The 23667-nt window shown below is 54.9% G+C and overlaps 1 protein-coding gene across 3 annotated transcripts in view; it reads right to left on the bottom strand.

Annotated features, from left to right (window-relative positions):
* The window catches only part of ELN (elastin), a 91054-nt gene that overhangs the window by 1662 nt on the left and 65725 nt on the right, over positions 1 to 23667 (bottom strand). For 2 of the 3 annotated variants that reach the window (XM_073315471.1, XM_073315472.1), the window contains 12 exons: positions 20474 to 20584; positions 20320 to 20379; positions 16113 to 16244; positions 15760 to 15813; positions 13392 to 13514; positions 12616 to 12669; positions 11775 to 11954; positions 11420 to 11467; positions 2192 to 2218; positions 1450 to 1491; positions 936 to 965; positions 88 to 138 (listed from right to left, as the gene is read on the bottom strand). In XM_073315471.1, the coding sequence (XP_073171572.1) occupies positions 88 to 138; positions 936 to 965; positions 1450 to 1491; positions 2192 to 2218; positions 11420 to 11467; positions 11775 to 11954; positions 12616 to 12669; positions 13392 to 13514; positions 15760 to 15813; positions 16113 to 16244; positions 20320 to 20379; positions 20474 to 20584 (912 nt within the window). The remainder of the gene's footprint in view (positions 1 to 87; positions 139 to 935; positions 966 to 1449; positions 1492 to 2191; positions 2219 to 11419; positions 11468 to 11774; positions 11955 to 12615; positions 12670 to 13391; positions 13515 to 15759; positions 15814 to 16112; positions 16245 to 20319; positions 20380 to 20473; positions 20585 to 23667) is intronic. The other variant, XM_073315473.1, reaches the window with a different exon arrangement.

Below are 23667 nucleotides of genomic sequence, written 5' to 3'. Positions count from 1 at the left end.
TTTCCTATCCTGCTCCCCCAGCGCGTGCTGGCAAAGCCTGGCGACCACTTAGCCCTGTCTGGCACAGTCCCTGTAGGGGACACCTACCTCTGTATCCCAGGGCTCCCAGGGCCCCACCATAGGTCTTGAGAGGTTTTCCTGTGGAGAGGCAGAGAAAACAATCCATCAGCACAGGCCCCATGAGTGCGCAGCCCAAGAGGGGGCAGCAGGGAGCACGTGCTACCAGTTCCCCGCTCTGCCAGCCACAGTCCCTGGGAGCCTGAGGACCGGCGGTGTGCCTCATGGGCCCTCTCCCCCAAGCACCTCTCACAAGGGGCACTTCATGGGACCCCAGGGGGACTCCCTGGAGCAGCAGGGCTGTTGGCAGCTCATCCAGGATGCCAGTTCCCAAAGGCAGCAGAGAGCGGTTCCCCGCCCCGAAGCCAACGATCCCTATCGACCAGCAGAGCAATGCGATCGAACCCCTTTGCCCCAGGGCCTGGCTGCAGCTGCAGGGCACAGAGACGTGCCCGCCCCTGCTGTGTGCACCAGGCTGGGTGCAGAGCCCACCTCACAGGCATTCAGCCAGGGACTAAGTCAGGGTACCTGGCTGCAGAAGGCACCCCTGCTCAGATGGGTGAAGGCACGGTGGGTAGGGGTAGAGGAGCCCAGCACTGGAGCCTGGCTTGCCCACTGGAAGTGCTGTGTGCTAGTGATGGGGACCACTGCCTCCACAGAGTAAGGGAGTCTGGGGCTGCTGGACCCACTCCCCCTGGCTGCTGCCGGGGTGCTGCTGAGGAGGGTGGATCTGGGAGCTAAGGCACTGCACGGGCACTCAGGAGATGAGGACTCCCTTCCCTGGGACTGCCACCCAGGCCAATTCACTCTGGGCCTGGGTTTCCAATGGGCGCAGTCCTTGCCTCACCCAGCCCTGGCAGGCACGGGCACCCACTCACCGCCGTATCCCAGCTGGCCAGCGAGTCCACCTGGAAGAAAGCAAAATCCTCAGTGCCAGTCCTGTTGGTGCCTCACCCCCTCCTTTAGACACCCCTGTGCTGAACTGGGGCCTCTTGCAGGGGACCTGGCACCATCCCCTGAGGGCTGCCCCAGCTCCATCAGTCTTCCAGGCAGACTGAGTGTATGCGGTATGGAGGCCAGCATAGACCAGGGCCCAGCCAGCGGGCACAGCCTCCTGGCCATAGGCCCCAGCCAGTGGCACAGTCCCATGGGCACAGGCTCCAGTCCTTGGCCCATCCCCCTGGCCACAGGCCCCCCTCCTGGGCCCCAGCCATTGGGCATAGTCCCCTGTGCACAGGCCCCGCCTGTCGATGTTGGCCTGACTGCAGCACAATGTGGCAGGGCCACGCTGGGACCCCAGGTGCGGCCAAGAGGCCCATGCAGGGGGATGGGGCACTAGGCCGGGCTCATGACCCAGCTGTTAGGAGATAGGAACTGAGCTGCCAAATATACCTGGGTAAATGGGAGACAAACCGAAGCCAGGAACTCCAGCCCCTAGAACAAAATGAGAGTGGGTGAAGCTGGGGCGAGCCACTGGCCTGGCTTGAGGAGGGTTGTGCCATGCACCCCACAAGCATACTCTGGGCCTGCAGGTCACAGTGACACCCTGCCCCACGGGGGGCTGCCTAGCAGTACCAGAGGCTGTGCCAGAGGAGACCCAGGGCATGGCCTGGCACCACCCTGGGCCACAGCATTCCTGGCCCCACCCTGGCCAGGAAGTTGAGCCCCCAAGGTCCAGTTCTCATCTGATCAAGGCTCAGTCCCACCTGAGCAGCAACGGCTGTGAATGCCTGGCCACATCCCCAGAGCTGGGCTGTGGGAACCCAGACCAGGGCACCCAGTTCCAGGACATCTGGCCGAATGGGGCCCTGCTGGCTCCTGTGCCCCGGAAAGCCCTCCCAGGCCATGGGTAGCTAAAGAGAAGTTCGGTTCCCTGGTGCCCAGGGCGCAGCGTCCGTAGGTCCTGGCAGCTTGTCCGGGACACTAGCCTGCCTGGGTTTGCTCCTCCTGCCAGAACAGCACAGTCCAGCTTCTTCACGAGCCTGCCTGGGGAGCGGCTAAAGAACAGGGCCCTGCCGAAGGCACCACTGGCATCAGCATCCCCGCCCAGGGAGGCTAAGGCATTCCCTAGGCAATGCCCAGCAGAGCCGCAGGAGAGCAAGCGTGAGCTCCCCCCACAGCCCCGTTCACTCACCTGGCTGCAGGCCCCCAACACCGAACCCTACAACAGCAAACACAGCCAGTCACTAACACAATGACAGCAGCGCCAGAGTCACGACCTCCCTGCCATCCCCCACCCCCCACAGCGCCCCATGCTGGGAGAAGCTGGGCTGGTATAGTCAGGACTCGGAGCCCCCCTGCCCCAGCCAGCGCTCCTGCCCTGTTTCCTACACTGTTGCCAGATGGGAGGCCCTAAGGCTAGAGGTCCCGCTGCAAAGGGCAAGGCACAGCTGGCTGCTCAGCCGAGGCCCAGGGCTCTGGGGACTGGCCAGAGGAACTGGGCACTGGCGATTGCTGCTGATGTCACCTGGCGCAGCTCCAGTGAGCTTCATCTCACAGGCCCATGCCCCTCTCCCCAGGACCCTCCCTTCCCGGTACTGCTCTGAACCAAGAGATGCCAGCGCCTGGAAACAGGCTGTTCGCAGGACTGCGCCACATGGAGATGAGAGGAGGGGGTCAAGCTTAGCAGCCGTGGGCTCCCTGCAGTCCAGCCACGGTCCAGCTGGCTGCAGAGAGAATGTTTCCCTCGTTCTAATTACAGCTCCACTCAGCTGGGCTGGCCCCTCCTGTGCCCACGGTTCACAACCCGCTGCACAGGGGAAGGCACGTGCTGGGGAGGCTCGAACCTGTCTGCACCAGCATGGCCACCATGCCCGGATATTGAGGGGATGAGCAGGGAGAGGTGGCTGCACTGGGCACATGCTGTCACCTGCAGCCTCTGACGGGGAAAGCTGCCTGGAACAGCTGCCTGCCCCAGGACCAGCCAGCTGGGCACCAGGGACTGAGACCCCCAGATCCATGGACAGAGCCAGAATACAAAGCAGCGTGACAAGGCAGGGCTGGGTGAGGCAGGGTGGGTGCAGGCCTGGGCTCACAGCCCCCCAGACTGACACAGGGCCCAGTGACAATCCCCTGGGACTAAGGTGACCAGTCACAGCACACAGGGCCTTAAGGGCTGGACTCCGGCCTATGTGCCAGCCAGTGCAGGCAGCCCAGGCCAAGCTGCTCCCCACAGCCAGCTGAGAGGCACTGTCTCTACGCATGGGTCTGTCCCTGGTGTAAGCTGACAGCTGGGCCAGGGAGAACCCAGTTCCTCATTTATTGCCATGGCTGCGGACCTGGCATAGGCTGCCCACCTTTGTTGGATGGTAGTAAGGGGAAAGCACGTGGAAAATACGGGACAAGACAGTATTTCAAGGGCCATTTTAGGGACACAACATTTTTCTGAGCACCACCTGGATTTCTCTCTCAAGTGAACATTTCTACCCTCAGGTGTCCAGTGCAGTTACCACCTGCATCAACCTAACGTTCCAGTGGTCAAGGGATGGCCCTCAAAGTATGGGATGGGTGCCCGGCCCATAACCCGCAGGGCAAAGGCTTCCCGAGTAACTCCCTAGGGAAGTGAGCTGTAGCTCACGAAAGCTCATGCTCAAATAAATTGGTTAGTCTCTAAGGTGCCACAAGTCCTCCTTTTCTTTTTGCGGATACAGACTAACACGGCTGCTACTCTGGAATCTGATCCTTAGGGACACTAACACTGCACTCTCACCAGCATGCCTGCCCCTACAGCGCCCCCCGCTCACAGCCAGCGCTCCTACCCTGCTCCCTACAGTGCCCCTGCTGCGAGAGGCAGAGGCTGGAGTAGCCAGGAGCTCCCTACAGCCAGCGCTCGTGCCCTAGTCCCCACAGCAACCCCTGCTGGGAGAGGCTGAACCCAGTGGAGCTGGGCCAGTTACATGGCTTGAGAGGTTTGCCACTAGCCCCTAGATACAGAAACCCTGTGGCACAGAACAGGTGGGAAATGCACTCCATCAGCATTCAGCAAAAACTGTAGCAGCCCCAGGCTGGGTGACGGGGGTGAGGAAGGCCCCAAGTGGGCACAAGCCTGTGGCTCATGGCTCCATGACAGTGTGGGGGGGCCCAAGGTGCTGAGAGCTGGACAGATGGGGGCCCTCAGGGCGGCAGTGGAGTGTCCTGGATCTGAGATGCTAAGAAAGGAACATCCCATTATTGCCACTGTTTGGTGGCTGCTTTGGATGGGACCGAGGGGCCAGAGGGCCGGGGCCGCCTTCCCATGGGGACCAAGAGGCATTGGGGCTGGGGCCCCCTTCCCCTGGGACCAAGCAGGCGACATTCCCTAAGACTGGCATCCCACTCCAGCACTCCGTAGCCATGCACCCTGCCATCTGCGGGGAGGCCATCCCTTGCCACCTCCGCGCCCAGCAGGGGACAGCCCAGCCCTGAGGCCAGGAGCTCTAGGGACTGTCCCAGCAACCTCCTCCCCCACAGGGCCGGGCATGGAGCAGGACAGGTGCTCTGGGTAGTGTGCATGAGAAGCCCTGGAACCTTAATGTGAACCGTGCACCATGCAGACACACACGCACGAACACATGCACACCCCCATGTGTACGCACACCAGTGTACAGTACGCACACACTCAGCACACACAGGCCTGTCCATGCTAAATGACGCACTGCACCTGCCCTGGAGAGCTGTGTGCAGGCCTGGATGCCCTGGGGAGAACATGGGCACACACTGCCTTGTGGGGAGGAACCAGGTCCTATGAGCCTCTAGTGCTGGCTGACCCCCGGCAGCCCAGCTCCAGTGCCGTGGCCTGCCAAGCAAAGGCTCCGTCAGCCACTGGCTAGTGAGAGCAGCTGCTCACTGCCGGCAGCAGGCACCCAAGGCCAGCCGTGCCCCAGCTGGGCCAGCCCCTCTGGGCAGAGCAGAGCCAGTGGGTAGGGCAGTGCCCCAGAAGCTTGTGGCCTCCCAGACGTGAGGAGTGGTGTGTGGAAAGCGCCACGTGGGGAAGGGAGAGAGAGGAGGGCAGTGGCCTGTAGGCTGGCAGCCCCCATCACACACTCTGTGCTCCATCTGGCTCCTCTGGACAAAGCCTCTGGCCGTGCAGAGACTCTGGTAGTCCTGCGTGCTGGCTCCTCCGTGAGGGCTCCCCAGTGGGAGGTATGGCACCCTGCAGAGCCACTGCCTGGCCCCAGCACTGTGCCGGGAGCAGACTCCTGCTGGCATGCCCTTAGGGATGGGGCCTCTGGGGGAAGGGAGCTAGCCAGGCTGGGTCTGGCACTAGCCAGGGATGCCAGGATAGCAAGGGCCTGGGGCAAAGGGGTAGGATCAGGGCCTGGAGACTGGACTATAGGGAGAATCCTGCCCTCCCCGTCTGCAGACACAGCACGTCACCCCCAGCACCCTTCCCAGCACGTCACCCCCACCCGGCACCAGGGCCTCGCCTGCTGAAAGAGAATCATAGAATCATAGAATCATAGAATATCAGGGTTGGAAGGGACCCCAGAAGGTCATCTAGTCCAACCCCCTGCTCGAAGCAGGACCAATTCCCAGTTAAATCATCCCAGCCAGGGCTTTGTCAAGCCTGACCTTAAAAACCTCTAAGGAAGGAGATTCTACCACCTCCCTAGGTAACGCATTCCAGTGTTTCACCACCCTCTTAGTGAAAAAGTTTTTCCTAATATCCAATCTAAACCTCCCCCACTGCAACTTGAGACCATTACTCCTCGTTCTGTCATCTGCTACCATTGAGAACAGTCTAGAGCCATCCTCTTTGGAACCCCCTTTCAGGTAGTTGAAAGCAGCTATCAAATCCCCCCTCATTCTTCTCTTCTGCAGGCTAAACAATCCCAGCTCCCTCAGCCTCTCCTCATAACTCATGTGTTCCAGTCCCCTAATCATTTTTGTTGCCCTTCGCTGGACTCTCTCCAATTTATCCACATCCTTCTTGAAGTGTGGGGCCCAAAACTGGACACAGTACTCCAGATGAGGCCTCACCAATGTCGAATAGAGGGGAACGATCACGTCCCTCGATCTGCTCGCTATGCCCCTACTTATACATCCCAAAATGCCATTGGCCTTCTTGGCAACAAGGGCACACTGCTGACTCATATCCAGCTTCTCGTCCACTGTCACCCCTAGGTCCTTTTCCGCAGAACTGCTGCCTAGCCATTCGGTCCCTAGTCTGTAGCTGTGCATTGGGTTCTTCCGTCCTAAGTGCAGGACCCTGCACTTATCCTTATTGAACCTCATCAGATTCCTTTTGGCCCAATCTTCCAATTGGTCTAGGTCCTTCTGTATCCTATCCCTCCCCTCCAGCGTATCTACCACTCCTCCCAGTTTAGTATCATCCGCAAATTTGCTGAGAGTGCAATCCACACCATCCTCCAGATCATTTATGAAGATATTGAATAAAACCGGCCCCAGGACCGACCCTTGGGGCACTCCACTTGATACCGGCTGCCAACTAGACATGGAGCCATTGATCACTACCCGTTGAGCCCGACAATCTAGCCAGCTTTCTACCCACCTTATAGTGCATTCATCCAGCCCATACTTCCTTAACTTGCTGACAAGAATACTATGGGAGACCGTGTCAAAAGCTTTGCTAAAGTCAAGAAACAATACATCCACTGCTTTCCCTTCATCCACAGAACCAGTAATCTCATCATAAAAGGCGATTAGATTAGTCAGGCATGACCTTCTCTTGGTGAATCCATGCTGGCTGTTCCTGATCACTTTCCTCTCATGCAAGTGCTTCAGGATTGATTCTTTGAGGACCTGCTCCATGATTTTTCCAGGGACTGAGGTGAGGCTGACTGGCCTGTAGTTCCCAGGATCTTCCTTCTTCCCTTTTTTAAAGATTGGCACTACATTAGCCTTTTTCCAGTCATCCGGGACTTCCCCGGTTCGCCACGAGTTTTCAAAGATAATGGCCAGTGGCTCTGCAATCACAGCCGCCAATTCCTTCAGCACTCTCGGATGCAACTCGTCCGGCCCCATGGACTTGTGCACGTCCAGCTTTTCTAAATAGTCCCTAACCGCCTCTATCTCCACAGAGGGCTGGCCATCTCTTCCACATTTTGTGATGCCCAGCGCAGCAGTCTAGGAGCTGACCTTGTTAGTGAAAACAGAGGCAAAAAAAGCATTGAGTACATTAGCTTTTTCCACATCCTCTGTCACTAGGTTGCCTCCCTCATTCAGTAAGGGGCCCACACATTCCTTGGCTTTCTTCTTGTTGCCAACATACCTGAAGAAACCCTTCTTGTTACTCTTGACATCTCTGGCTAGCTGCAGCTCCAGGTGCAATTTGGCCCTCCTGATAACATTCCTACATGCCCGAGCAATATTTTTATACTCTTCCCTGGTCATATGTCCAACCTTCCACTTCTTGTAAGCTTCTTTTTTATGTTTAAGATCCGCTAGGATTTCACCATTAAGCCAAGCTGGTCGCCTGCCATATTTACTATTCTTTCGACTCATCGGGATGGTTTGTCCCTGTAACCTCAACAGGGATTCCTTGAAATACAGCCAGCTCTCCTGGACTCCTTTCCCCTTCAAGTTAGTCCCCCAGGGGATCCTGGCCATCCGTTCCCTGAGGGAGTCGAAGTCTGCTTTCCTGAAGTCCAGGGTCCGTATCCTGCTGCTTACCTTTCTTCCCTGCATCAGGATCCTGAACTCAACCAACTCATGGTCACTGCCTCCCAGATTCCCATCCACTTTTGCTTCCCCCACTAATTCTACCCGGTTTGTGAGCCTTCAGGCCAGTGCCAGCCTCGGCCAGGACGAGGCCTTCTATGAGCAGGGGTGCAAGGGAGGAGAGGGGAGCAGGTGACAAACCACTGGGTGGCCCCCCACTGTGCCTGACCGCTAGCCCCCTGCCAGTCCCTGCCTTGGGTCTCTCCCAGCCCAGGGACCAGGGAATGCAGACATGTCCCAGCCTGTCAGCCCCCAGGGCCGCAGGCGAGACAAGGGGATGAGTCACTGACACAAAGATGGCAGGCCAGGGAGGGCGTGCTGGCAAGTGGGACGGGGTGGGGTGGAGCCTGGCCACGCACTGGGTGAGGCTGGGGAAGGGCTGCAGCTCCTGCAGGGAGTGCGGTGGCTCTGGGCTGTCGGTGCCATGTGCTGAGTGAAGCCACGGCCAGAGGGGCTGGAACCCCCCACTGATCACCCCAGCCATTCCATGCTGCACAGGGAGAAGCCAGGCCTGAGGCAGTTCCACCCTCAGCCACTCTTGCCTGTATAGCCCAGGAGCCTGGCTCCTAACCCGGGACTGGCCTGCAGCCAGCCACACTCCACCAGAGCCACTGCCAGGGAGGGCAGCTTCGGAGGGACAGGGATGCCCTCAGCTCTTGCTGAAGGGGGAAGGGATGAGTCAAACATTGCTACTTGCCGTCCTGGATGCCTGCCTGCAGCCATGAGGGCTAGGTCCCTGGCCAGGGCTCTCCGTGCTCCAGAGGGGACCTTGGGAGCAGGGACAATGCTGTGCCAGGGGAGAGCACTGGAGCCCTGCAGCACCAGACTGCCCACCAGCTTTGGGAAGCCTTGCCACCAGGGCTCGAGGGCAGAGCCCCTCTCTTTCCCATGCTGACAGCACACTTGGGCAGAGCGCAGGGGCAAATTCTGCCTCTCCAGAGTTCTTGGCCCACAGAGCTCAGCATCTCTGGCAGCTGCATACCTGGGAGGCCCCTGGCACCTGTGACCCCAGCCCCAGGGACACCTGTCAGTCAGAGAACAAACAGTTACACCAGCCACATTCCTCCTGTTCACTGGACATACTTTCCTAGGCCAGTGCCTCTGCTGGATCATAGGTAAGGCTACGTTTCTGTCACAGAGGTCACAGGAGCCCCAGAACCCGTGACTTCCAGAGACCTCCCTGACATTCTCTGCTTCAGCCCAGGGGCTGCAGGACTCTGCAGCTGGCAGCCACGGGGGCTCTGGCAGGGTTCCAGCAACAAGCAACGGGGGCCCTGCTAAGTTCCAGTGACAGGTGACAGGCCCTCCTCAGGGTTCCGGCAACAGCGGGGAGTGGGGGACACCTCAGGCGAGTGGCTGGGCATGTCCCATTTTCTCTTTGGGAAATATGGTCACCCTGCAGCTCCCAGCTGCCCTGGGCAGAGGGGGAACCCTACAGCGCCCAGCACCAGGGTGGCGGGGGAAACCAGAGAGCCGCAACAGCAGAACTCACAGGCAGGTCACAGCTCCCGTGAATTTTTGTTTATTGCCTGTGACCTGTCTGTGACTTTTACTAAAAACAACCATGACAAAATCTTAGCCCCAATCGTAGGCCCAGAACCCCTTGCTCTGAGCCCTGCAGGGCGGGCAGCGCATTCACCGCTGCCCGACCAGCCCCTCCAGTGGGAAACAGCTGTATCTCCTGGTTCCCTGTCACAGCAAACTGGACTGTCACAAGATTTTAAACCTACGGATTTCCAAAGGGTGCGCACACACACACACACACACACACACACACACATGACTTGCACACGCACATATGCACACATGTAAGTGACCTGCACGCACACACATACACGTGCATACATGACTTGCACAAGTGCACACCCACCCACACACACAACCTGCACACACACACGTACTAAGAGAGACACACACACACGGCTGCGCACACGCAGCCTACATCAGTGATCCCAATAAGAATGCACTGCAAGATGTAATAAAATAGCACCAGGAAGACAGGGGGAAAATGCTTTAGAAACATAAAATGAACTGGCCTCTTGATGGTGCCATAGCACTACAGGCTGAGAAGGAAAGCGCTCGGTCCCTGCACATACCCGGCCCTGCACACCTGCCAGGTAAGTTCTTTCTGCGAGGCAGAGCAGTGAGGGGCTCAGGGATTTCTGCCTGCTCGCTGTGGACACTGCAACCTTTGGCCAGTCTGCAATGGTTTCGTGGCCACAGATCATAGTCTGTAATGCTCAGTTACACCCCAAATGCCTTCTGCCATTTTTCCTTAATGCAAGGCAGAGAATTCACAGGCCTGAACTCACAAAACAATACAGTTCTGCTCCGACATGCACGTTTGTAGCAAAATAGTGAGAACCTGCCCAGCTAAACTCAGAAGTGGAGCTGGGGCCAATTCCGGCCAAAGGAAAGAACAAAGCCTGCTCTGGAGTGCTAGCTGGAGAGGAAATCCACAGCTCCTCCTGCCCCAACCCCTCCCTGCGTGTGGCACGGAATGGGGAAGCAGACGCACTGGCTCTGTGGCACTCAAAGACGTGTCTAGTAGGCATCGAGTTTAAAGCAAACAGAAGGAAGCACTTCATACAATGCACAGTGAACTTACAGAACTCCTTGCCGGGGACTTAGTGAAGGCCAAAAGTATAACTGGGTTCAGACAAGAATTAAATCAGTTCCTGGTGGACATGTCCATCAATGGCTATTAACCAAGAGGTCAGGGATGCAACCCCATGTCCTGGGTGTCCCTAAACCTCTGACTGCCAGATGCTTTGAATGGATGATAGGGGACAGATCACTCAGTAAATTGCCCAGTTCTATTCATTCCCTCTGAAGCACCTGGCATTGGCTGCTGTCGGAAGACAGGATATTGGGCTAGATCAGGGGCCGGCAACCTTTCAGAAGTGCCAAGTACCAGAGGGGTAGCCGTGTTAGTCTGGATCTGTAAAAGCGGCAGAGTCCTGTGGCACCTTATAGACTAACAGACGTATTGGAGCATATGGTGTGCCGAGTCTTCATTTATTCACTCTAATTGAAGGTTTCGCATGCCAGTCATACATTTTAACGTTTTTAGAAGGTCTCTTTCTATAAGTCTATATTATATAACTAAACTATTGTTGTAGGTGAAGTAAATAAGGTTTTTAAAATGTTTAAGCAGCTTCATTTAAAATTAAATTAAAATGCAGAGCCCCCCAGACCGGTGGCCAGGACCCGGGCAGTGTGAGTGCCACTGAAGATCAGCTCACATGCTGCCTTAGGCATGCTTGCCATAGGTTGCCTACCCCTGAGCTAGATGGACCTTTGGTCTGACCCAGTATAGCCGTTCTTATGTTACATCTGCCCCCGTTCCCTTCAGTAGAAGAGGGGTGTGGAACAGGGCAGGAACATTGGCTATGGGGAAGCTGCCTAGGCCCTGGAGACCCTAGCTCCCAAGCAGGGCCGTGCAGGGCAGGAGGGGGCAGAATTTCAAAGCCAAGGCTGGTGGGTGGAGACAGGGTTCCCAGGATGGATGTTGACGGCTCCGATCGGAAGTTGCTGTCAGTCTGGAGAGAGAGGTGGTTGGCTCTGGCTGTCTGCGCTGAGCGACAGGACAGCTCCTCAGCCCTCCACACAGAGGGCACCGGGGAAAAGTGGACAGGATGGGCCACAGTCAGTGGCGGGCAAAGAAGAGCCATTGGCTGGGTCACGGTGGGGAGGTGCATACCGTACTTTGGAGGCTTGGCGCCTGGCTGCACGCCCAGCTGAGGAATCCCTGCAGGGTGAGAAGAGCACTGCAGTTAGACCCAGGAGCCGCATGGCACCCGGTGCCTGTCCGTCGCCAACCCGCCTCACTTGGCTTCAAGAGAAAGATGGTGCATGGGTGACTGTTCTGCACTTCACATTCAGAGGCACCTGCTACTACTCACAGCAGGGCCCAACACTTCTGGTGCTCCCGTGCCAGAGCTGCCCCAGTGCCCAGGAGATACCCTCTGAGGGGCATCCCATCGTGCTGTGGGAGGAGTCTAGCCATGCATGTTCCATGGGAACCAGCACCACTGAGTGACAGGATATGCAATTACCTGCTCCAGGTACAATGCCCGTTCCTGGCACTTGTCCTGCGCCGGGCACAAAGACTGGCACTCCCCCAGTCCCCGGCGTTACAACAGGTACCCCACCAGCCCCAGGCGTTGCGACTGGCACCCTGCCAGCCCCGGGCACGACACCAGGCACCCCGCCGGCCCCGGGCATGACGCCAGCACCTGTGGAGAGGAACGGGGGTTAAGGCCAGAAGCGCAGGCTGGGATGGAAGGGGACACGAGGAGCCTGTGCAGGCTCAGTGTGAGTATTTCTGGGCTGGGTCTCTGTGCCTCTGACATGGGCCCATTCAGTGGGCCAGACCCGTAGCCCTTCACACTCCTCGCACTCGCTCCGCATGGGGGTGAGGGCAGGCGATGGGCAGCAGGGCCTCTAGGAGCAACCCTGCGCTCTGCACGGGGGCCCTGACACCCGAGCTGGGCGGGGTCTTGTGTCTAGGATGCAACCCACACCGCATCAGCCACAGATACAGTCACGGCCTGGAGGAGCCACTTGCCAGCTGCAGGGTTGGCTGCCCTGGCTGCTTGGAGGCTGGAGCATCCTTTCCTGTGGTGAGTCGGGATTCAGACCCAGGTCAGAAAGACCAGGGCTCAGACAGCCCCCTGCAAGGAAGGGCTGTCTGCTGCTCCATGGCCCCAAGGACAGAGGGAGATGCAAGGCTGGGGCTGGAGCAGAGGGTCCAGGGCTGGAAGGAAGGGGAGGAGAGCCCGGGTTAGAGGGGGAGGGCTGGAGGGAAGGGGGAAGGGTTGTGGCTGGAGGGGGAGGGCTGGAGTGAGTGGGGGAGAACCAAGGCTGGAGCGGGAGAGCCAGGGAAGCCCAACTCACCATACTTGGCTGCTTTGGCAGCTGCTTTAGCTGCTGCTGCGGGACTGATGACTCCTGGAAGAGAGCGAGAGGCAGGGATTATAGTTCTGCCCTGGTGAACAGCCCGGCTCATTCACACTCTCTCCTCTGCCCAGCCAGGAACATGGGCACCACTGCCCCTGCCCAGCTCTGCCTCTGCTGAACCCCTCCTGCTCTTCCCCGTACACCATTGCAGATTCCCTCTCCGGCCGTGTCTGCACGGGCACAAGGGACCCAGCCTGCTCGCAGGAGCAGAGCAGCCTGCGTCTGTCTGACCCGTCCCTGTGCAGGCTCAGATCACCTGGTGGCACCAACACCTGCCCCTGTGTCCCAGGGAGATGGGCCAGTGGGATCAGTGGCTCTGAGCCTGGGGACGGAGGGACGCTGACTCTGGGCTGCTCAGACACCAGCACAGCCTGGCACTGCTGCCTGCCTGTGACGCAGCCGACTCCACCAGCTCCCATTTGATTACGGGCAGGTCCCAAGCCTGTGCCAGAACCGTAGTCAGCAATGAGCGGTTGGCAGAGCTGGGGTGCCATACCCAGATCCCACTCTGAGAGCGGGAGAATGGCAGGACTCCACCCCAGACAGGGAGGGACAGGAGGCTGGACAGCAGAGGGGTCACTCAGAGAGACCAGCAAGGGGGCAGGGTTACACTCAGCTCCGTCACTGGCCAACCCTATCACATGGTACCGGGGAGCCAAACCCACTCATCCACTACTGGAATAGAATGAGACGGTCTCCAATTCTGCCCGCACCTGGGACGCCTCCGACTCCACCAGGCACCAGGCCTCCAACTCCACCGGGCACCAGGCCTCCGACTCCACCGGGCACCAGGCCTCCGACTCCACCGGGCACCAGGCCTCCGACTCCGCCAGCTCCTGCAGAAGGTTAGATATGTGAAATGCAGCCGTGGTCTGGGAACGCAGGGCCTATAAAGGTGTGGAAGATGGCAAGGACTGAGGTAGGTAGAAAGTGTGGGGCCTTCAAATAGCACACAGGTGGATTGTAACGGAGAGCAGTGCTCAGATAGCAAAACACTGGGTGCAGTATAAGAACTGATTAAGAGAGAGAGAGAGAGAGATCTGTATGGAGGTGGATGGACAGTGGATGAGTCTGTTTGGGGCTGCGTGGATGGACAGTGGATGGGTCTGTTTGGGGCTGGGTGGATGGACAGTGGATGGGTCTGTTTGGGGCTGCGTGGATGGACAGTGGATGGGTCTGTTTGGGGCTGGGTGGATGGACAGTGGATGGGTTTGTTTGGAGATGGGTAGATGGACAGTGGATGGGTCTGTCTGGAGATGGGTGGATGGACAGTGGATGGGTCTGTTTGGGGCTGGGTGGACGGACAGTGGATGGGTCTGTTTGGGGCTGGGTGGATGGACAGTGGATGGGTCTGTTTGGGGCTGGGTGGACCGATACTGGAAGGGTCTGTTTGGGGATGGTTGGATGGACAGTGGATGGGTCTGTTTGGAGATGGGTGGATGGACAGTGGAAGGGTCTATCTGGAGATGGGTGGATGGACAGTGGAAGGGTCTGTCTGGAGATGGGTGGATGGACAGTGGAAGGGTCTGTCTGGAGATGGGTGGACGGACAGTGGATGGGTCTGTTTGGAGATGGGTGGACGGACAGTGGATGAGTCTGTTTGGGGCTGGGTGGATGGACAGTGGATGGGTCTGTATGGAGATGGGTGGATGGACAGTGGAAGGGTCTGTTTTGGGCTGGGTGGACAGATATGGGATGGGTCTGTTTGGGGCTGGGTGGTTGGACAGTGGAAGGGTCTGTTTGGGGCTGGGTGGGTAGACAGATATTGGATGGGTCTGGTTGGGGCTGGGTGGATGCACAGTGGATGGGTCTGTTTGGGGCTGGGTGGATGGACAGTGGATGGGACTGTTTGGGGTTGGGTGGATGGACAGTGGATGGGTCTGTCTGGAGATGGGTGGACAGACAGTGGAAGGGTCTGTTTGGGGCTAGGTGGACGGACAGTGGATGGGTCTGTTTGGGGCTGGGTGAATGGGCAGTGGATGGATCTGTTTGGAGATGGGTGGATGGACAGTGGAAGGGTCTGTCTGGAGATGGGTGGATGGACAGTGGAAGGGTCTGTTTGGGGCTGGGTGAATGGGCAGTGGATGGATCTGTTTGGAGATGGGTGGATGGACAGTGGAAGGGTCTGTTTGGGGCTGGGTGGATGGACAGTGGAAGGGTCTGTTTGGGGCTGGGTGGACAGATATTGGATGGGTCTGTGTGGGGCTGGGTGGATGGACAGCGGATGGGTCTGTTTGGGGATGGTTGCATGGATAGTGGATGGGTCTGTTTGGGGATGGTTGGATGGATAGTGGATGTGTGTTTGGGAATGGGTGGATGGATAGTGGGTGGGTCTGTTTGGGGATGGGTGCATGGATAGTGGGAGGGCTCTTTTGGGGATAGGTGTGTGGACAGTGGGTTGGTCTGTTTGGGGATGGGTGCATTGGATAGTGGGGGTTCTGTTTAGGGAGGGGTGGATGGAATTAGCTGCATTATTTCCTAAAGGGCTCTCCAGACTCCACGAACCCCTCAGTGCAGGGAAGAGGAGTTTGCCAACTGAATACACGATGCGTCCTGGGCTAGTCCTCACCCGAGGGGCTGGGTTGCCCATGTCTTATATGTAACACGGACAGACCCCGTTCGCCAGTGGGCGGAATTGAACCTGGGCCTCATGAGCAGCTACTGCATGAGCTAAGAGCCGCATGGATCTTAGCGAAGGCTGCAGAACAGACTCATTACTCTCTCTCTAAGGGGTCTCGGTGCCACTAGATGTGACAGAGCCCCAAGCCCAGGAGGTATGTGGGTTACACACATTGTGGTCAGCACATACCACCCCTCCCTGCCCCCAAAGGAATCTCTGCCCCAACTGGGCTGGAAAGGTGATGGCACTCACCACGTGCCTTTACTTCTGCTCTGTTCACATGCGGCTCAGGCAGCTGCCTCACCCCTTCTTAGGAGGGCCCAGACTGCTCTGGGTGGGAGGTTGTTATTTCCTGGAACCCCAAGCCCCAGCTTTGGCCATGACCCCCTCCTGCTGGGACTCTCAGGGAGCCAGCAGTCACAGGGCACTGTGGATAGCCAGAGAAGGAAGAGTTGACTCACCGTACTTGGCTGCTTTGGCTGCTGCTTTGGCTGCTGCTGCCGGACTGACAACACCTGGGGACAGAAATGTGTGGAGAATGAAACTTGGGTGGAGATGCATTCCCCAGGGATGGAATCCAACAGACCCCATAGCATATCCCAGCACAAAAAAACACTGTTCCTGCAGCATGCTCTCCCACTGCAGGGACAAGGGGGAAGACCCCACCCTCAGCAGCACCTGGGGATGCTCCAGATTGCAGCGGAGCATCATGGGACTCTTTTCCTTCCCCTGCAGTGGCCATTACAGATCACTGCAGCAGTGAGGATCCCAGACCAAGTGGCAAGTCCTATCTCTCAGTTAAAGCAAAAGTTACCTCCAATGCCAGGCACCAGGGCTCCACCAACACCGGGGACCAGACCGGCACCAATGCCGGGCACCAGACCCCCACCAATGCCGGGCACCAAGCCTCCAACTCCCGGTACCACACCTGGTATGCGTCCAGCCCCTGTTGAGAGGTTCAGTGGTGAGGCCAGGGCAGGAAGCAGGGCTGTATCCCCCTGTACTCGGGGACCCATGATATGGCTGTAAAGGGTGCCCTGCCATTAGATTTAGAGAGATATGAATGGAGATCCTGGTTTGCCATCCACTCCCCCATTATCCTCTCAGCCCATAACCAGGCACCGATAGGGGCCATCCAGCCATCCCAAAACAGACCCACCCACTATCCTTTTCATGTCCATCCATTCACCCATGTGACGCACAGTGAATGCTGTGAAGTGCTCATTCCCAATGTTCAAAGTGCCCCACTCTGGCAGAGGCAGGAATCATGTACTGCATGTACACGATAGGCTGCAGGGCTGTTACTAGCAGGTCAGACTGTTGTACCAGTTTCTTCCATGAGATCCTTTAATGCACTGTCTGGCTCTAGCTATGACCTGCTCAGATAAGGATGTTACACCTGGCGCTAATTCGTGGCTGATCAGTATAGTACAATTTAGCATTCCATTATGTCTCCCCCTTTAAATTCTACATTCCTACCAGTACAGACCAGACTGTTCAGTGTCTCTGAATCGTACTGGTTTTCTAATTACATGACCTGAATACATAACAACTAGGTCATCTGGCTGTCCATTGGTTGTAACAACTGTCTCTGGTCAGTTTGGAATCTTTGAATCTTCTTCTTATTCTGCATCTGCCATCTGCAGAATTTGCTTGTTGATTGTTCTTTCTGAAGAACAAAATGTAGATGTTGATCGCTTCTAGATGTTGAACTCTCCACTGTTGGTCTCAATCATGTACGATCTGGGGGCTGAATTCTCTTTTTTATAACAGCTGGAGTTGTCCTTCCTTTTTCTCCATCCTGTTTGACACAAACACATCTCCAGCTTCTAGGCCCAGCAGGTCCCAGAGTGATGTCTGTGGTAAAAGTGTTCCATAAGCACTTTTTGCCTTTGTATCCAATTTGGCTCCTTTCTTCATGTCTGGCCACTTTGGAGATAGATTCTTTTCCAGAGCTGGAACAGTAGTGCATAGTTGTCTTCCCACCAGGAGCTGTGCTGGGACTATATACAGTAGCCACTATTGGTGTTGATCTGTAGCTCAGAAGACCAAGGAATGGATCTTCCTGCCTTAGGATTTTCTTGTGTGTCTGTACAGCTCTCTCAGCCTCTCCATTCATTTGTGGGTAATGTGGGCTACTAGTAATACGAACAAAAGCATATTTTGTTCAGAATGACTTAAATTCTGCTGCAGTGAGTTGTGGTCCATTGTCCATCACAAGTTGTTCTGGAATACCAAAGTGAGCAAAAGTGCATTTCAGTTTCTCCATAACACATGTTGTGTCTTTCAATTACACTATTTCTATTGTGATACAGCAGGCCAGAGGGCAGCAGAAGGGTGATCAAAGGGAGATATGTAAGCCCCAGGATGATGAGAGCCTTATTCCCTGTAGAGGGAAGAGAGGTTGCTATAGATTAATTAGAGCACCTGAAGCCAGTCACCTGATAAAAACCCTCTGCTTCAATCAGACAGCTGGAGGAGTTGAAGCAGAGTGGTTTGGGGTTGGAGCAGAGAGCTGTTTGAAGAAGTGCTGTGGTAGGCCAGAAGACAAAGACCCTAAGTAAAGGGAAACCTGGTTTGTGCAGAGCAGAGGGACTCCACAGTCACAAGGGGTTGGGAGAAACCTGGCCCAAGCAGAGGGAGGGCAGGAAGTCCCACAAGCTGAAGGGCCAGAGAGGGAAGTAGTCCAGGGGAAGGAATTGCTAGTTCAAGTGAAAAAAAAAGGAGGACTTGTGGCACCTTAGAGACTAACCAATTTATTTGAGCATGAGCTTTCGTGAGCTACAGCTCACTTCATCGGATGCAACTTGGTTAGTCTCTAAGGTGCCACAAGTCCTTTTCTTTTTGCGAATACAGACTAACACGGCTGTTACTCTGAAATAGTTCAAGTGGTTTGCTGCTATCTCTAGGGCCCCTGGGCTGGGACACCAAGTAGAGGATTGGCCTAGGTCCCTCCCTCTCCACTCCCCTTCTCTGGGATACCAGTGGGACAGTTAATACCCCAGACCAGGGGTGAGAAATGGTGCCCTGAACCTCCCCTAGAAGAAGAGAAAGTGCGGGACCCATCATAGTAGTGCTGACAATTTGCCACACTATATACCTGGAAAAATAGTCCACAATGACTAGGTAATGATCTCCTCTGAATTTGCATAAATCAGCTTGTCTCTTCTAAGGTCTCTCTGGTAGGAGTGTCTGTACACTGCATGATCTACCATTGTCTCAAGTTTATTTGTATTGGATCTCTTTTCTAAAGTCCAATATCATCAAATCCTCTGAGTTCTTCCACCTTTCTCACTAGGCCTGTCATGGCTGCCATGCTGTGTCTGAGAAGGTTCTTAGTCTTTGATCACACACAATCTGAATGCACAGCTTTTGTCTTGTATTACTGTGGTGAAGTGGTCCATGCAGTTCAGAACACCCCCAGGGCTAGTCAGAGCGGTGTCAGCTGATTTCAGCTCTGGGAGGGGCAGAAGGGGATTGTAAATCCCTTCTGAGATGATGGTCACATCTGCTTCTGAGTTAACATTAAAGTTAATAGTCTTCCCATGAATATTCTGTTTCATTCTCCAGGCTGTCATCACACGATATATTGTATTAACAATGGCATGTGATCATCTGTAATGCTAGTCAACTCCCTGATTGCCTTGGTATGGCAAACAGCTACAAAATGTCCATATTATTTACAGGTGCATGTATTATACCTTGTGCCTTTGACTAAATATAAATCTGATGGACTATGAATTTTTCCATGTCTTGTACATTCTGTCTGAAAGGCGTTGTAGTTTGCCTGGGACTCCCTCATAGCCTCAGGGTTTTGGTGCCTTTTCAACTCATGCTGTGTCTGTTTACAGCTTCTAAGATACTTTCAGATGTCTCAAGTTGCTCCTGCCTTTTGTGCTACTTTTTGACAAGCTCAGCCTGCTTTGCTCTCTGAGTAGCTGTGAGTAGGTTTAAATCTACCTTTAATTGCCATTCCTATCGCTGTAGTTGTCTGTTGACTCAGTAATCAGCCCGTCTCTGATATTTTCATGTTCTGCATTCCCAAAATCAGTTGTCGGCCAATGCATGCAGAGCTATTATAAAACATTAAACATTTTCTCCTGGTTCTTGAATTCTCTGGTGGAAACATGCTCTTTCATAAACTACATTTTTCTGAGGTATACAGTATGCATCAGACATAGCCAGAACCTTTTCCTAGTTATCTTTTTGACTGTCTGCAGTAAAGGTAAAAGATTTAAAGATATGCTCTGTCTGCTTCCCACAGCATCAATTAATATTGATACTGGAACATCCCCAGTTTCCTTATGGAGTCTCATAGCAATGCAAAATCTTGAAAAATGTGGCTTCCAGTCTGGCCATTCTGAAGGGCAGAGAAGAACTGCATGATGATGAGATCCCACAACCTTTGTTGCTTTTGTTCCTTCTGTTTGCAACCTTTGCTGCTGTTTTCCTTCTGTTTCTGTTCTCCTCTGGCGCTAGTTTACTTCCAACACCATGTCTGTACTTCTTGTAGATGGTAAATTGCAGGGCTGCTACTACCCGATATGGATTGGCTACGGTGCTTCCTTCCCAGAGAGATACACTGGAGATGGGTTCACTCCAAGACCTTTCAGTGCTCTGCCTTACTTTAGCTATGACCTGCCCAGATAAGATAAGTGACACTGGGCTCCACCTACTGGCTGAACAGTAGAATTCAGTTTCACATTCTGGTACAGCAGGGTCTGCAAAGGTCTCTGCGGTGCCTGGTGTCATCGGAGACACATAAGGGGAGTGAAGGCTGGGCACTCCTGCCAGGTGACCCCCTGTGCCATGGGACCCTCGTATCCTGCTGCGCAGCGTGGACCGGTCTCCGTCTGCGCTCCATGCTGACGGCCCTGCTGCACGATGGCCTGTCTGAACTAACAGATGCCAGTGATGCCAGAAGGCTACAGATGCCAGCAAAAAGGACTCTGGCCTGCAATCAGGAAGCCCTGGGGAAAGGGCAAAGCTGCAGAGCAGTAAGAGAGGAGGAGCTGACTCACCATAGGCTGCTGCTTTCGCTGCTGCTTTCGCTGCTGCTGCCGCTCCTGCTGGGATTCCAGCTGTTTGGGACACAGTAGAGAGAGAGTCAGGGCTCTGAGACGGGGAGACCACAACCCCACAGGCCCATTGGTCAGTTGAATTGTGCAACTTCACCTCCAACTCCTGGGACGACGCCGGGCACCAGGCCAGGGACACCGCCGACGCCGGGCACCAGGCCAGGGACACCGCCGACGCCGGGCACCAGGCCTCCAACACCAGCCGCTCCTGCAGAGTTAGAGGAGAGAAACCCAGTCCCGGTCAACGTAAACTCTAAGGCCAGGTCTACACTAGGGACAGGGATCGATCTAAGTTACGCAACTTCAGCTAATTGAATAACGTAGCTGAAGTCGACGTACTTAGATCTACTTACCATGGTGTCTTCATTGCAGTAAATCAATGGCTGATGCTCTCCCATCAACTCCTCCTGTGCCTCTCACCTGGTGGAGTACCAGAGTTGACGGGAGAGTGCTTGGCGGCCGATTTATCACATCTAGACTAGACGTGATAAATTGACCCCCGCTGGATCGATCGCTGCCTGTCAATCCAGCGGGTAATGTAGACAAGCCCTAAGTGCCCAGTGGAGCTGGGCCACTGCAATTCTGCTGCTGTGCGCTCCCATCATGTCAGACACACCAGAGGAAGGGGCATTGTAAACATCCTGCAAGTTCATCTCAGCCCTACACTAGAGGGACAGTCTGATGGAATAGGAATTCATTCTCCAGGGGGATAAAACATCTTCTACTCCAGCAGGAACTAGGGAGGATGTTAAAAATCAACTGCTAAAGTTATACAAATCTGCTGGACTGGAGAACCTGCACCCAAGAGTTTTAAAAGAGCTGGCAGAAGAGGCCCAGAGTCATTGATGTTGATATGTAATAAATTTTGGAAACCTGAGCAAGTCCCAGAAGACTAGAAAAATGCCAATGTGTGCAAGTACTCAAATGGGCAAGTGGGATGACCTGGGTAGATATAGGCCACATAGCCTGACATCAATCCTGGGCAAAGATATGGAAGGGCTGATATGGAATGCAATCAGGAAAGTATTAAGGATAGCAGCATGGCATTTAGCATGCTCTTCCAGACAACAGGTCCCGTCAAAAAAGCCTGGCATTGTTTGTGAGGAGAATACAAGTCTGGGTGACAAAGAGAATAATGTGGATATTAAAGAGAGGTCTGGATCCTTTACAGTTGTGACGTTGCACCCCATAATGCTTTATAGAAATATGCCTATGAATGTAAATATGGCATAACTGGAATATGTTTTATGCTACATATGCCATGTAACATATCTCTGCAAAGGTTGTGATCTACTGAATGTATTCATCCTATTTGCATGCATGTATCATTTTTGTATTTGAAGTTATAAATATTGGCTGTGTACTTGTTTGATTTTAAGTAGCCTCAGTGAAGCATTTGGTTAGCTTCTTGAGAAAAGACTATTCTCAGTAAGTGCCCAATCAAGAAACACTTAAGCTGACAATAGACTTTGATAGATGCCAATCCACATCTGAGCTTTCCTTGGAACGTTCCTGTAGAGAACTAAGTCATACATAGACATGTGACTTGCCCAGGTGACTCCAAAACTCCATCTTGTAGAGGGAATTCTACAGAGGGGGAGGAAGGGGTTTCCACCCACAAGAGAGAAACTATGTAAAGCCCCGGGAGACCCCTCCATTTTGTCTTCAGCTGGCTCAAGAGATGGCCTCTCCGCCCCAAGGAGATGCCTTAAAGAAACTGGAACAAAGGACAGTAACTATGGGGGTGTGAGTGATTGCTGGACCCAAACTAGAAGGAGGCTAGTCTGCCAAAGAAGCTTACTGGAACATCTCTGAGGGTGAGATTTCATCTGTAATCACTTTCTTACTGTATTAGGCTTAGACTCGCATGTTTCATTTTATTTTGCTTGGTAATTCACTTTGTTCTGTCTGTTATACTTGGAACCACTTAAATCCCACTTTTTGTATTTGATAAAATCACTTTTTACTTATTAATTAACCCAGAGTAAGTATTAATACCGGCGAGGGAGGCAAACAGCTGTGCATATCTCTCTATCAGTGTTATAGAGGGCGAACAATTTATGAGTTTACCCTGTATAAGCTTTATACAGGGTAAAATGGATTTATTTGGGGTTTGGACCCTACTGGGAGTTGGGTATCTGAGTCTTGGAGACAGGAACACTTCTTAAGCTGTTTTCAGTTAAACCTGCAGCTTTTGGGGGACATGGTTCAGACCTGGGTCTGTGTTTGTAGCAGGTGAGCGTGTCTGACACAACCAGGCAGGGCTCTGAAGCCCCACGCTGGCAGGGAAAACGGGCTCAGAGGTAGTCTCGGCACATCAGGTGGCAGTCCCAAAGGGGGCTTCCGTGATCCAACCCATCCCAACGGTGCCCAGTCAGAATGAAGACAGACCGGGAAGCCAACAGGGGCCAGCCGTATCTCCACGTATTCAGAACTAGGCCCCAGACGAAGTTAAACTGCAGGGGGGAGCTTTAATTTACACTGTTGGCGATAGGTCCCTCTGGGACCAGGTGCCAGTGGGAAAACATCTGTAGCAGAATCTAGCTCTGGCAGACACCCTCCCTTCCCTTGCCCTGACCACCCCTCTTCTCCCTACTTAACATCCCCCCTCCACTCCAAAACGCCCCTCCCCTGGACCACACCTCCCCTACTTCACTTGACAGCCCTCCTCTCTTACACCTGTCTCTTCTCCCTCACCCGAAGTGACCCTCCCCACCTTCACCTGACACCCACTTTCCTCTCCCCCAACACGCCCCCTGCCTCACCCAGCACCACATGGCAGTGCCGGCTTGAGGTCAGTGAAGCCACCTCAGCCAGCCTTGCACCGCACGGATTCCCCCTACACCAGGAGTTCCCCATGGCCCTTCTCTTCCTTCTTGCATGCTGCAGTGTGCGCTTGATGGATTGGGAACTGAGGCCATTATGTATGAAGTGGATTCACACAGGCTGATGATAGAGCTGAAAAGAACATGCCCCGGGCCCTGGCGAGGGGCTCTGGGAATTCACTGACCGGCACATCCCAAACGGCTTCGCCCGCAGCCCTCCAAACTGAGCCGTGGGGCAGCAGCCTGCCCAGAGTGACAGGGGAACACGCTCTGTGCTGTCACACTGTCTGAAGCTTCCCCATGCTTTCTACTGGCTGCAGGGAGCCTGGCTTGTGGCCAGCGAGCGAGTTGGGAGCCCAGCTCCAGCTACCCTGCTCCCCATCACCAGTGGACCAAAGGCAGGAGCTCTCTATGCCACGTGCTGCAGGGCAGGGTGAAGCTCCATGGGGAACGGGGAGGGGAGGGA

The sequence above is a fragment of the Lepidochelys kempii genome, chromosome 17 (genome assembly GCF_965140265.1).
Source record: "Lepidochelys kempii isolate rLepKem1 chromosome 17, rLepKem1.hap2, whole genome shotgun sequence".
Classification (NCBI taxonomy): domain Eukaryota; kingdom Metazoa; phylum Chordata; order Testudines; family Cheloniidae; genus Lepidochelys; species Lepidochelys kempii.
Note: the sequence above shows the minus strand (reverse complement) of the source record. Positions and strands in the feature narration are given on the sequence as shown.